We start from the raw sequence: 12713 nt of genomic DNA on the forward strand, positions 1-12713 counted from the left end.
GCTGGAAGGAACATGGGAAGATTGAAGTAGGGGCAACAGCAAGACACTGGCAAGAGATTGTGAAATGGGTATTTTTGCTCTTCTGAAGCCTGTTCCAGTCATTAGAATAATCTCAGATGAACAGGCACATTAGGAAAATTACTATTATTATGCATTACAAAGATAAAAAGAAAATGTGTCCTTTTATAGCATCATGTTAAAAAAAATCTTATAACAGGGTTGTTGAAAGTTTTCCCTAGCTTTCTTCTTCCCATTTCTGGTCTGTGTTTTTACGGATTTCTTCAGAGCCCATTTTCCATTCATTGGCCACAGAAGAGTGTGCACATTGATGCCACTTGTGAAGCCCCTAATTTCTACCAGGACTGGAATTAGGGCAGGATTTCTTCAAAGATTTATTCTAGCAGTTTCTGCTTTCCTTTTTGGGTGAGATGGTGGAATGGACTATATTATTATTATTGAAACATGAAGAAAAGCCAAAATATTGTTTTATAAGGTAAATCCTATCCTGCTTGTGTCAGAATGGCTTGTGACATGCTGCAAAAAGGACATCATCAAGAAAGTGAAAAGATAGATGTGGTTCCATAGTGTAGCAGTTAGCACCTCTGCTTTACAAGCAGAAGGTCCTGGATTTGTGCCCCAGTGGAGCCATGGTCCATGGTCTATGGCCATGCCACCCTGAACAAGCCAGATGTCTGATCTTGGAAGCTAAGTAGGGTCGGGCCTGGTTAGTACTTGGATGGGAGACCACCTAGGAAGACCAGGTGCTATAGGCGTAAATAATAATAAATTAAAAAAAAACAGAATTTCATATTAAAAAAAAGAAAGTGAAAAGACAACCCACAGAATGTGAGAAAATATTTGTAAATTATATATCCGACAAGTGGCTTGTATCCAGAATATATAAAGAACTTTTACAACTCAATAATAAAAAGACACAGATCTAGTTTAAAAATGGGCAAAGGATCCGAATGAACTTATAGAAGTTACACAAATAGCAAATAAGCACAGGACAAGATGCTCAATAATATTAGTTATCAGGGTAATGCAAATCAAAACCATAATGAGATAGCACTTCACATCCACTAGGATGGCTACAATGAAAAAGAGTAACAAGTGTTGGTGAAAATGTGGAGAAATTGGAACCCTAGGACACTGCTGGTGGGAATGTAAAATAGTGGGAAGACAGTGGCAGTTTCTTGAAAGGTTAAACATAAAGTTGCCATATGACCTAGACATCCTAATCCTACGTATATACCCATGGCAAATGAAAACCTCTGTCCACACATTGTGTGGTTCCATGTATATGAAGTGTCCAGAATAGGCAAATCTATAGGGACAGAAAATAGGCTGGTGGTTGCCTAGGGCTGAGAGGTGTTGGTGGGGTGGGGGGTGGGGGTGGATAGAGAGTGACTGCTAATGGGCACAAGGTTTTTCTGGAAGAGATGATGAAAATGTTCTAGAACTGATTGTGGTGATGGCTGCTCAACTCTGAATATACTAGAAACCACTTAAATGGATGAACTGGATGGTTTGTGAATCATATCTCAACAAAACTGTATTTTTTTTTTAATGAAAAACTGAAACCCTTGTGACAACGTCCAGTGCATTGTATCTTTTAAATACAAGTACTGCCTGCAGTGGCAATACTACTTTTTAATACTTGGGTCTAAAATCGTGAGATGGGTAAGATTTCACGTAAAGATTTCTGTGGGTTCACAGCATTTCATAGGTCAGACAGGCAGCCTACTCTCCAGGCAAAATTTGTTGCTGGTGCATCCCGGTGCTTTGTCAAGTTTCACAGTGAAAACCAGGATGAGCAGGTTCCAGAATTGTGCTCAGGAGTGCCAATGCTGCTGGCAACTGGAGACAAGGAGTGCAAAATCTGAGGTGTTTTAAGTAAGCACCTTCTCGTTTCCATTCCAGGTTAAAATTGTATCTCTACTTAGTTTGGAATTGAATAGGATTTACACCCAGCCAGCGCTTTGCGAGAGTTTTTACTCTGCTTGGAAAGCCTCAAGTTGTTTTGAGAAAAACAAAAATTGGTCAGGCTGGAGAGATAGTAACTGACAAAGTTCTGAAATTCACAAAGCCGCCCTTCTCGGAGCGCTGCCCGGGGGAAGCGGTAGGGGGCACCCTGCGCGCTCCTGCCCCGTCGCCCCTCCCAGATCTCCCCGCGCCCTTACGACACTGACGTCCTCAGCCCCGCCCACCTCTCCCGGGCCTTTAAAAGGCGCGCTCAGCGGACGGCGCGGCTTGAGTCGTCGTCGGCAGCTGAGGGTTTCGGTTGTCTTCTGTTCGCTGCGAGGTCTCCGGTAGCCGCCCATCCCCCGGCTCCTCTCCCGCGCTCCGGGAGCAGGTGCCGGGTCTCGTGCGCCTCAGCGGAGCACAGCCGCCGGCCACTCGCGCGGCATCAGGACAGATGGAGGGCCCTGAGGCAAACTACGTGGAGAGCGGCGGCGGGATTCCCTCGCCTGAGGCTCTCGGGGAGGCTGTCGAGTCTCCACAGCACCCGCTGTCCCCGAGAGGCGAGGGCGCGGCTGGGCCTGGGGAGCTCGACGGGTCGGCCCAGAGCGCGGAAGGCGAGGGCGAAGTCGCGCCGCGGCGGCCTCTGAGGGCAGTCTATGTGTGCAGCGAGAGCCCTCAGGGTGACGCCGCCGGCAGCCCTGAGGTGGGAGCGCAACGGTGTCTGCTGCGGGCCTGCGAGGCTGAGGGCGCCCACCTCAGCATCGTGCCCTTCGGGAAACTCGACTTCGGGGAGACGGCCGTTCTCGACACCTTCTACAATGCAGGTGAGGCAGTACCCCGTTTACCCCAGTCCCAATCCTGCCTGCTTTCCTTTTCCTCAAAGGCGCCATGGCGCCAGTCCCTCCCCATTCTAGCACCCCCTACCGTTTTTCGACGACTCTGGGAAAGGGGAGAGTAGGTAGCATTATACCCTTTTACAGATAGTAAAACAGAGGCCGCCGGCATTTATAGCTCTTTATTATTATTTTTTTTATTAGTTTCAGGTTTACAGTACATTGGTTAGACGTTTATGTAGTTTATGAAGCGATTTCCCCCATTACTGTATCAGCCGGCTCTACACACGGCCATTTTCGTACTACTTGACTATATTCTCTATGCTGTACTCGGTGAAGGGGTGAAGAAATAGAGATGCGTAGTTACAAAATAGTCACGAGGGTATAGAGTACAGCATTTAGACCTCTTTATGCTTAAACATCAGATGACCCAAGAAACAGCCTGTAACCCAAATGATGCTGAGTCTCCCTTCCTATCAGGGAAGTTACGCCATCTAATTTTTGAAAAGAAGCGGTTTCCAAACCATCGTATGCTTTTGGACTTTATACCATGACTTATACTACTGATTTAATACTACAAGGGCGAGTACTATGCACCTTTGAGTCATATTTATACTCGGGCGAGTATCACTGGACTTTATATCAGCATTTTACCGCGCTGTGACTTACATATCATGACTTATACCGCTGCTGATTATACCGGGACTTATAAAATGGCATCTGAATAAGGATTCTATACCGCCGCTGACTTATACTGGCGTGAATGGCGTCAGGGATCATACCGGACTTATACTGGCAAAAAGACTTTGCTACCGTGGACTTATACCGCGGACTTATATACCAGTTCCATTTTAGGAACTGCACAGCCTGAGATGGGCGAGGCAGTTAGGGAAGTTTCATCTATATTTGCAGCTGCTCCCACCTTTAGCATTACCGCCTCAGCTCCACCTCAGATCATCAGGCATTAAATTTTAATAGGAGCACCGGTCCCTGGTGCCAAAAAGGTTGGGAACCACTGTCTTACAGCAATGGGTCTTAACCTTGGTTACACATTACTATCACCTGAGGAGCTTTTCAAACTTCCAATGCCCAGATTGTATCCCAAACCAACACCTTCAGCATCTGAAGCCTCTGATTGTTTAATGTTTCCTGGGTGACTCCATTCTCAGCCCAGGGTGGGAATGGGTGCTTTACAATTGAGTGCGTGTGTGTGTGTGTGGGGGGGGAGCTCTTAGAAGTGTCACAGCATTTTTTTTGCACACTTTAATTCTAGCCCTCAAAACACATTGACAGTGGGGCTGTGCTCTACCACTAGTGTGATAGACAGCTTTTATCCCATAATGCACAAACATTCGGAGATCAGGGTCTCTTCTGTTGCTGGAATGGAACAGTAGACCTCTAAGCTCGCTGTAGTAAGTGTGCCATAAGAACCCAGCCTTAAGTTCAATACTTTTGGTTGGCAAGAGTTTCTCCAGGTGTTTCATGGACTGTTTGTTGCTTGACTCTTTTCCTTACCCACCCTTTGAAATCCATGTGACAGGCTTCTGGCACTTGGGTGACATTCATGAGCATCGTCTGTGAGACAGTAATTACCTGGGAGTCGTTATGCCTCGGTTTCTCCACTGGTCAAAAGCAAGTTACAGTGCCTCCCCCAAACCTGGAAGCATATGGGAAGGTAAATAGGGGAGTTTCTCTAACAGACCTGCAACACCATGCTGAAGTAGTAAGCTAGGTTTATCACCGTTCATCCTTTGCCGGGGGAACACTGATCTGTTTTCTGCAGAGCAAATCCTCACCAGCTGGAAGGGGGGTGGAGTGTTAGACTTGTTCAAACAAGTCACAGCTGGGCCAGTAGAAAACAGCCTCTTGACATTTTTGACCACTCTGAGTATATTCTCTTCACTACAACATCTTTTTAGGAAAGTTGTTTAGGATCCCACTTCACCTGGAACCACTCGGTTTTCTCTACTTTCTCTTCATTCTCCTCTGAAATTGGAGTTTGAACAGACTCCTCTGAAAGGTTCAATGTCCGTTTTGCCCTTAGGCACAACTGTAGCCTCCTGCCTGCTGGTGCCAACTCTGAAGAATTGGTATGCTGTGGCATTGCTTCTCTGGGGTGGTGGTGGTGGTGTATGTGTGTGTGTGTATGTATATGTATAGCAAGCCTCTATTAACAGTCACCTCCCTTCTGGTTGAGTGTGAGGGTTCAGTCAGCCAGAAATCTTGGGCTTTCAATTCCAGAGCTACGCGATGGGGATTTAACCTTTTATTGCTCTGGGTCCAGATTGCCTAGAAATTTTGGTTGTACCATGTACCTCTGGTTGACCTTGGCCTGGTCTTGAATACATCATTTCTCGGTACATCATTATAACTAACATTCTTTTATAGGTTTGATAAAGATTATACACACCTCCAGTAAGTGGATTTATGGAGTAAACAGATGACCCTCCCCATCACCTCTCTCGGCTTCCTGATTTCTACCACTCAGTTTTTTTGGCATCTCCACACAAAAGATATGGATCTGTCATTTTGCTTCCTTCGTAAAGAGTTCTAAAACCACAGCTGTCCAAGTATGGTAGCCACAAGTTTACATTTCAACTAGTCAAAAAATCAAATAAAGCCAGTTCCTGTTTTATACTAGCCACATTTCAAGTGCTCAATAGGCACAGTGAAGAGAGCATTTTCCTCATCGTAGAAGGTCCCATTAAACAGTGATATTCTAGAAAAATGCTTGTGGGGGAGGGGAACTATTGAACTACCCCAAGGGTATTCTAGGGAGAATCATAAATGTGAAATATAAGTACTTCTTATCTCCTGTTCTCATAACAAGTCAAAGCTGGTTACATGTCACCAGTGCCTGGGTGATTTGATGGTCTGCAGGAGAGCCCCAGGCAGGCCTTTATCCTAAGCAGGAAAAGTAGAAGCTGTTGTGAAAGAAAACTGCCGTGGGCTGAGAGAGGTAGGAGCAGCTCGATGGCTTTTTTAAAATTGCGGTAAAATATACATAACATAAAATTTGCTGTTTTAACCATTTTAAGTGTGCATTTCAGTGGTATAGTAACTACATTTTCAGTTATGTAATCATCACCAATATCCATCTCCAGAATGTTTTCATCATCCCAAACAGAAACCGTACCCCTTAAACAATAACTTGCTATTCTTCCCTGCCCCCACAGCCCCTGGCAGCCACCATTTTGCTTTCTGTCTTATGAATTTGCCTGTTGTAGATACTTCATGTAAATGGAGTCATACAGTATTTGTCCTTTAGTGTCTGGCTTCTTTCACTTAGCATAATATCTTCAAGGTCCATCCATGTTGTAGCTCATATAAGAATGTCCTTTTTAAGGCCAAAGGATACTCCATTGTGTGCGTGTACCACATTATGTTAATCAGCGCATCTTCGAATGGGCATTTGGGTTGTTTCCACCTTCTGGCTATTGTGAATAATGCTGTAATGACCTTGGGTATATAAATGTCTGCTTTCATGTAGAATTGTCAGGTTATGTGGTAATTCTATGTTTAATTTTTTGAGGGATGTCCCATTCACTTTTAGCAGAGGACCAGCTTTTATTTTATTTTTTAGCATCCATCATCCATCTTCAAAGATGAGAGTCTTGAATTCAGTAGAACTATCAAATTTAACAAGTGAAAGTCAATCACTTGGTTGCTTCCCGTATTTGGAGAATAAAATGTCTTTTTTTTTTTTTTTGGATATGCTTTTATTCCTTTTGTTGAAGTGCCTATTTCTCCACTTTAACAGAATTTATTGTCATGGCTTTAGCTAACTTACTGTGTGTGTGGAGTATATTTACACAGAGCAGCTTCCTCTCCCTGTTTAAGTTTTTGCTGTGTCTCCCTCCTGCAGGTCCTCTGTATGTGAACCTATCAATGAGTGAGACATCCCGCAGGAAGGAAAACTGTAACTGTCTAATGCTTTCTCAAACATTTAACCATGGAAGCTCTGTTCTCCCAGGATGCTGTAATTGAATATACTTACCATACTGTCAAATCTTAAACTGAGATCTGGTCCAGTAGAATACAATACATTTATCTTCTGGAAGTGTACCATATTATTGATTAGGTTTACTCTCAAGTTAGTTTGGTGGTTAGTTAATGACCAACCTAAATTAGGGCCTCCATCTGTATGCTATTTGCTACCTTCTTGAGTTAGCTAGTAACTGCTCAAGTATCAAGAACAGCCCCTTTGATCAAGCCCAGGCCCTAACTGCCCTGAATCCCCTACCTGTGGTGTCTCATTCTGCCTAACTTCCCTCCTCTGTGAACCTCATTTAAATTCTACTTTCCTGACCTAGAGGCCTGGCTTCTAAATTTTATCTTCAGTTATATTCACAGCAATTTGAAAAGTTGTCACACATTGCCACCTACAATACGATATCCTTTCATTTCCTGAACATTGATAAAAAGACCAAGACCAGTCTCCAGATGAGTTATTTTGCTTTGCTCTATCCTGATAATAGCCCTTTTCTGGCTGGCTCGAACAAGAGTGATTTGGAGGATACAAAATGTAGTGGAGATTGTTGGGTGACTAGGAGATTCATGCTCCTAGTTGTTGCTGGGAAGTGAGAACTACATTTTTTCAGCACCTTTGGAGTCTAGGGGGATGCATAACTAGTTCTGGCCGATGAAATATTAGTACAAGAGATATCTGTCACTTCTAGGCCAAGGTATTGGCATATCTAGTAGACCTTCCCATCTTCTCGCCCCTTTCCATGGACTCTGTGGGGACCTTGGAGGCTCAGTGTAGAAGATGGCAGTGGCACAAGAAGGCAGGTTCCTGGATCCGTGAGGTGCTCTTTGGAGGGTAGCTGTTGGAGCAGGAACATCCACTTTGGATTTTGCATAAGCAGGAGAGAAGTTTTTATTTGGTCAGGCTGCTAAGATTTGAGGGTTGTTTGTTATAATGGCAAGAGTGCAACTTGGGTTATGAAAATCTAGCTCATCTGCTAGAATATTGTCTCCAGGGCTATGCCTTTCTAAGAGAAAGGTTATGTAGCATCTCATGTAATGGATTGTCACTTTTCATAACATATGCCAATTGTGGGGCCCCACACGCTGCTGCTGCTGTGGGCCAAGAAAATAGAATCGAGGTACTTAGATCATCAGGTTAATACCAGTGAAGGAAGGAGACATTTTAGCTTTCTGGTTTTGCTGGTTTTGGAAGGTACGTATTTTTTTCTTTTTGTATTAAATGATACTGTAGTGATTCTGTTAGTTTTATCCAATAGCAATATTGGGCTTTCTGCAAAAGTGGGATATGTTATGGTTTAAAGTAAGGCCAGCTCTAGTTCCATTTGCTGCCTTTTACGTGGGTTATGTCTAGCTTCTCCATCTGTGATATTTGAGGATTCTTTATTAGCTCGATGTGCTGTATGGCAGTGCCCAGCAAGCATCCATATATTCTTTGACATTTCCCGATCTCCCTTGCAATTAGCTTGTGCCCTTGGGACTAATGCTGGCTGATGAAATGTGATCATCATCAGGTGTCACTTTGAAAGTGACTGAGGGAGTTAGATGGTGTGCCACCTCTGTCTCTCTCTGCCTCTGTGATGGCAAACGTGAAGGTCATCTCAAGATGGTAGTCACTGAAATTTTGGTGATTTGTCTGTGTGGCAGCATAGCCTAGCTTATCCTGACTAATAAAGCCTCCTATATGCATAATTACTTCCTTACACACACACACATATTCACACACACCCACCACACACCCATTGAAATGTACAAATCTTTGCTGTACAACTTATAAAAATGACTGGATCCATGTAAGCAAACCCTATCACAATATAGTTTCCATCTCCTCAGAAAGTTCCCTTGTGTCCCCTCCCACTCATTCCTGTCTCCACTTCCATTCCTTGAACCAGGCAATGACTGATATGCTGTCACTGTATATTAGGTTTGCCTTTTTTAGAGTTTGTATAAGTGGACTCACACAGTACTCCAATATCTGGCTTCCTTTGCACAGCATGATGTTTTGGAGATAGATCCATATTGTTGCATGTATCAGTAGTTTGTTCCTTTTTAATGCTAAGTACTGTTCCATTACGTAAATATACCACAGTTGGTTTAGCCATTTTCCTGTTGAAGGGCATTCAGTTTGTTCCCAGTTGAAGGCTATTACAAATAAAGCTGCTTCGAACATTTGTATATAGGTCTTTTTGTAGGCAAATGTTTTTATTCCTCCTGGGTAAATACCTAGGAGTAGAATGACTGGATCAAAGGGTAGATGTATATTAAACTATATAAGAAACTTGAAAACCTTTTTCCTAAGTGGTTCCACCATTTTACATTCCTAGCACCAGTGCACAAGAGTTGTGATTGCTTCATGTCCTCACCAGCACTTTGTATTATTGAGCTTTTCAATTTTGGCCTTGCTAGTGGGTGCTGTAGTACTTTCTCATTATGGTGTTAAATCACCTGTCTCTGATGATTATATTGAGCACCTTTTCATGTGCTTTTTGGCCAGGCAGATATTTTCCTTTGTGAGGTGTCTGTTCAAGCATTTACTCATTTGATTGGATTGTCATCTTATTGATTTAGAAAAGTTCTTTATATATTCTGGATTCAAGTGCTTTATCAGAGGTTTATTTTTTGAACATTTTCTCGCAGACTGTGGTTTGCTTATTCATCCACTTACTGGTGACTTTTGATGAACAGAAAGTTTTAGTTTTGATGAAGTCAGATTAGGATATTGTTCTGTTAAAGGGCCTTTTGTGTCTTCTCTAAGAAATCTTTGCTTATTTCCAAGTTGTGGTTGTGTGGGTACTTTTCTATGTGTTCTTCTAAAAGTTTTCTAGTTTTAATTAAGGTGGGCACAGGTGACTTTTGATAAACCAAGCCCTACACTTTGCCTAAAACATCTGGGAGACAGATCTAGCCTCTAGTGAGTCCTCCGGGCAATTTGAGTATATTTGGCCGGACTACAGCTGCCTTCCTTTCATCTCACCATCCAGTAAAATATAGGAAATGCAGGCTATTTTTTAAGACAATTGCCTGTCTTCTGGAGTAAAAACTGCCAAAACAGATCCATGATGAAATTTGTGACCCACTGTTCCTGATGATAAAAGTGACAGGGGGCAAAGGACACTGGCTTTACAGATCAGATTTCAATTTCTTCTCTGTCATTTATTGGCTTTGTGACTTCGAATAACTTAATTAACATTTCTGAGCCTCATTTAAAAAATCTCTAGAGGTTCAAGCACAGTGCCCTGAACTTAGTAAGTGCTCAATAAATGTCAGTTCCCTGTGCCTTCCTCTTCCTCTTGCTCCAGTCGATAATCAGACTAGAACCTCAATATGGAAAGAAATGTGCTTTGTGAAATAGTAAAGATTCAGAACTCAGATCCTTTGGAAAGTCATTGCATAGCAAGGTGACATTATACTCCTGCAATTGGTAAATAAAAATTTCCAAAGTTTTGATCTTGGAGGTTCCATCTTAACTCCATTCCTGGTCCTGTGCTGAAGAGCACAGGTGAAAAAAAAAGGCACAAAACCCTGCTTTGCTGTGCTCTTTATTTTTTCTTATTGAGGTATAGCATATATACAGTAAAGGGCACAATCTTAAGCATACTGCCCTATGAGTTTTCCCAAACTGTACACACTATGTTATTCAGCACCTGTATCAAAAAAGTGAACACCAGTACCCAAGTGCGTTTGCTTCTGTTTTCCAGCCTGGCCAAGAGTAACACTCATTGCTCATCTGCACGGATTAGTTTTGCCTGTTTCTGTTCTTTTTTCTATATGGAATATTACAGTTTGTACATTTTAGTTAGTGTATGGCTCCTTTCATTCACCATTATGTTTATGGGATTCCTCTGTGTTGTTAATATAGCAATACTTTGTTCATTTTCACTTCTATTTAATATTTCATTTTAAGTACCACAATTTGTTTTCTATTAAACATTTGAGTAGTTTCCAGTTTGAGACTATTATGAACAATGCTGCTGCGAAGAATCTTCTAGTACTAGGTATTTTTCTTTTTGTAAAAGAGCTTTATTGGGATGTAATGCATCCATTGAAAGTGTGCAGTTCAGTGGTTTTTAGTATATCCACAGAGTTGTGCAGCCATCACCACAATCTGATTTCAGGCCACTTGTTTTACCCTCCAAAGAACCCTTAACCCATTAGCATGCATTTTCCATTCCAGCCATGTAGCCCTTGACCCAGGCAAGCATTACTCTATTTTCTGTCTCTCTAGATTCGCTTATTCATATATATAGAATCACATAGTATGTGGCATTTTGCAGCTGGTTCCTTTCATTTAACGTATTTTCAAGGTTCATCCATGTTGTAGCACATATCAGTACTTCATCCCTTTTTTATTGCTGAATAATATTCTGTTGTATGGATACACCACATTGTATTTATCCATTCATCAGTTGTTGGACATTGGGATTGTTTTAAATTTTGACTATTGTGAATAATGCTACAAGTTTTTGTGTGCACATATGTTTATATTTCTCTTGGGTGTATACCTAGGAGTGGGATTTCTAGGTCGTATGGTAACTCTATATTTAACTTTCTTTAACATTTTTTATTGTGATAAAAAAACACATAAGATTTACTGTCTTAAACATTTCTAAGTGTACAGTTCAGCAGTGTTAAGCACATTCACAACATTGTGCAAGCAATCTCCAGAAGTTTGCAAAATTGAAATTCTGCACCCATTAAACAACTCTTTTTCCTCCTGTCCTCAGCTCCTGGCAACCACCATTCTTTCTGTTTCTGTGAATCTGACTACCCTAGATATCTCATATAAGTGGCATCATACAGTATTGTATTTTTGTGTCTGGCTTTTTTATTTAGAATAATGTCCTCAAGGTCTATCTGTGTTGTAGTATGTGTCACAATTTTTTTTAAGGTTGAATAATATTTCATTATATGGCTGTACCACATTTTGTTTATCCATTCATCCATTGATGGACACTTGGGTTGCATCTACCTTATATTTAACCTTTTGAGGAGCTGCTTCCTAAAAAACTTTTCCAAAGCAGCTATACCATTTCACTTTCCCAACAACAATGTATGAGAGTTCCAGTTTCACCACATCCTCACCAACACTTGTTATTATCTGTATTTTTTTTTATTATAGCCATCTTAGTGAATTTGAAGTGGTATCTCATTGTGGTTTTGATTTACATTTTTCTGGTGACTAAGGATGTTGAATATCTTTTTCATGTGCTTATTGGCTGTTCGTATATCCTCGTGGGAGAAATGTGTATTCATCTCCATTGTCCATTTTTTTTTTAGTTTGGTTATTTATCTTACTGAGTTGTAAGAATTCTTTGTATATTCTGGAGACAAATCCCTTGTCAGGTATATGACTTAACAAATATTTTCTCTCGTTTTGTGCTTTATCTTTTAATTTTCTTGATGCTGTTCTTTAACACACACAAGTTTTTAATTTTGAAGAAGTCCAATTTATATATTTTTCTCTTTTCTCTCATCTATGCTGTTTCCTCTATTTTTTTTAGTTTATTTGTCCTTAAGTGTTTCTTCCTGTCAGTTGTTAATGAGCTACAACCTGCAAGCTGGCTACCTTTATTTTGTACATTAAGTTTTATTGAAACAAATCCATTAGTCTAGGGCCACTTTCAGGCTGCCATGGCAGAGATTGTGTGGCCCACAAAGCCGAAAATATTTACTGTCTGGCTCTTAACAGGAAAAGTTTGACCACTTCTGCTATGTAAATATAAATGCACATGAATATACATTCTTATTCTTTTCTTATTCAGAAAGTACCAGACCAAATATACTGTTTGGCACCTAGTTTTTCCATTAACAATTTAGCCTGGATACCTTTCCAAATCAGAATATGGGAATCTTCTTTGTTTTTTATAGTTGGACAGTACTTCGTTGGGTGGATGTATCATTGTTTATTTTACCAATCTCTTTTTAAGG

At 41.3% G+C, this 12713-nt stretch overlaps 1 protein-coding gene and 1 pseudogene across 2 annotated transcripts in view; both read left to right on the forward strand.

The window, feature by feature from the left end:
- The first annotated feature begins 657 nt into the window (after positions 1-657).
- Positions 658-773, forward strand: LOC120594323 (uncharacterized; annotated as a pseudogene).
- A 1469-nt stretch (positions 774-2242) lies between these two features.
- MAP3K15 (mitogen-activated protein kinase kinase kinase 15) overlaps positions 2243-12713 on the forward strand; it is an 86275-nt gene continuing 75804 nt past the window's right edge. For both annotated transcript variants that reach the window (XM_039852230.1, XM_039852231.1), the window contains exon 1: positions 2243-2789. In XM_039852230.1, the coding sequence (XP_039708164.1) occupies positions 2420-2789 (370 nt within the window). In that variant the 5' untranslated portion in view covers positions 2243-2419. The remainder of the gene's footprint in view (positions 2790-12713) is intronic.

The sequence above is a fragment of the Pteropus medius genome, unplaced genomic scaffold (genome assembly GCF_902729225.1).
Source record: "Pteropus medius unplaced genomic scaffold, Ma_sr-lr_union100, whole genome shotgun sequence".
Lineage (NCBI taxonomy): Eukaryota > Metazoa > Chordata > Mammalia > Chiroptera > Pteropodidae > Pteropus > Pteropus medius.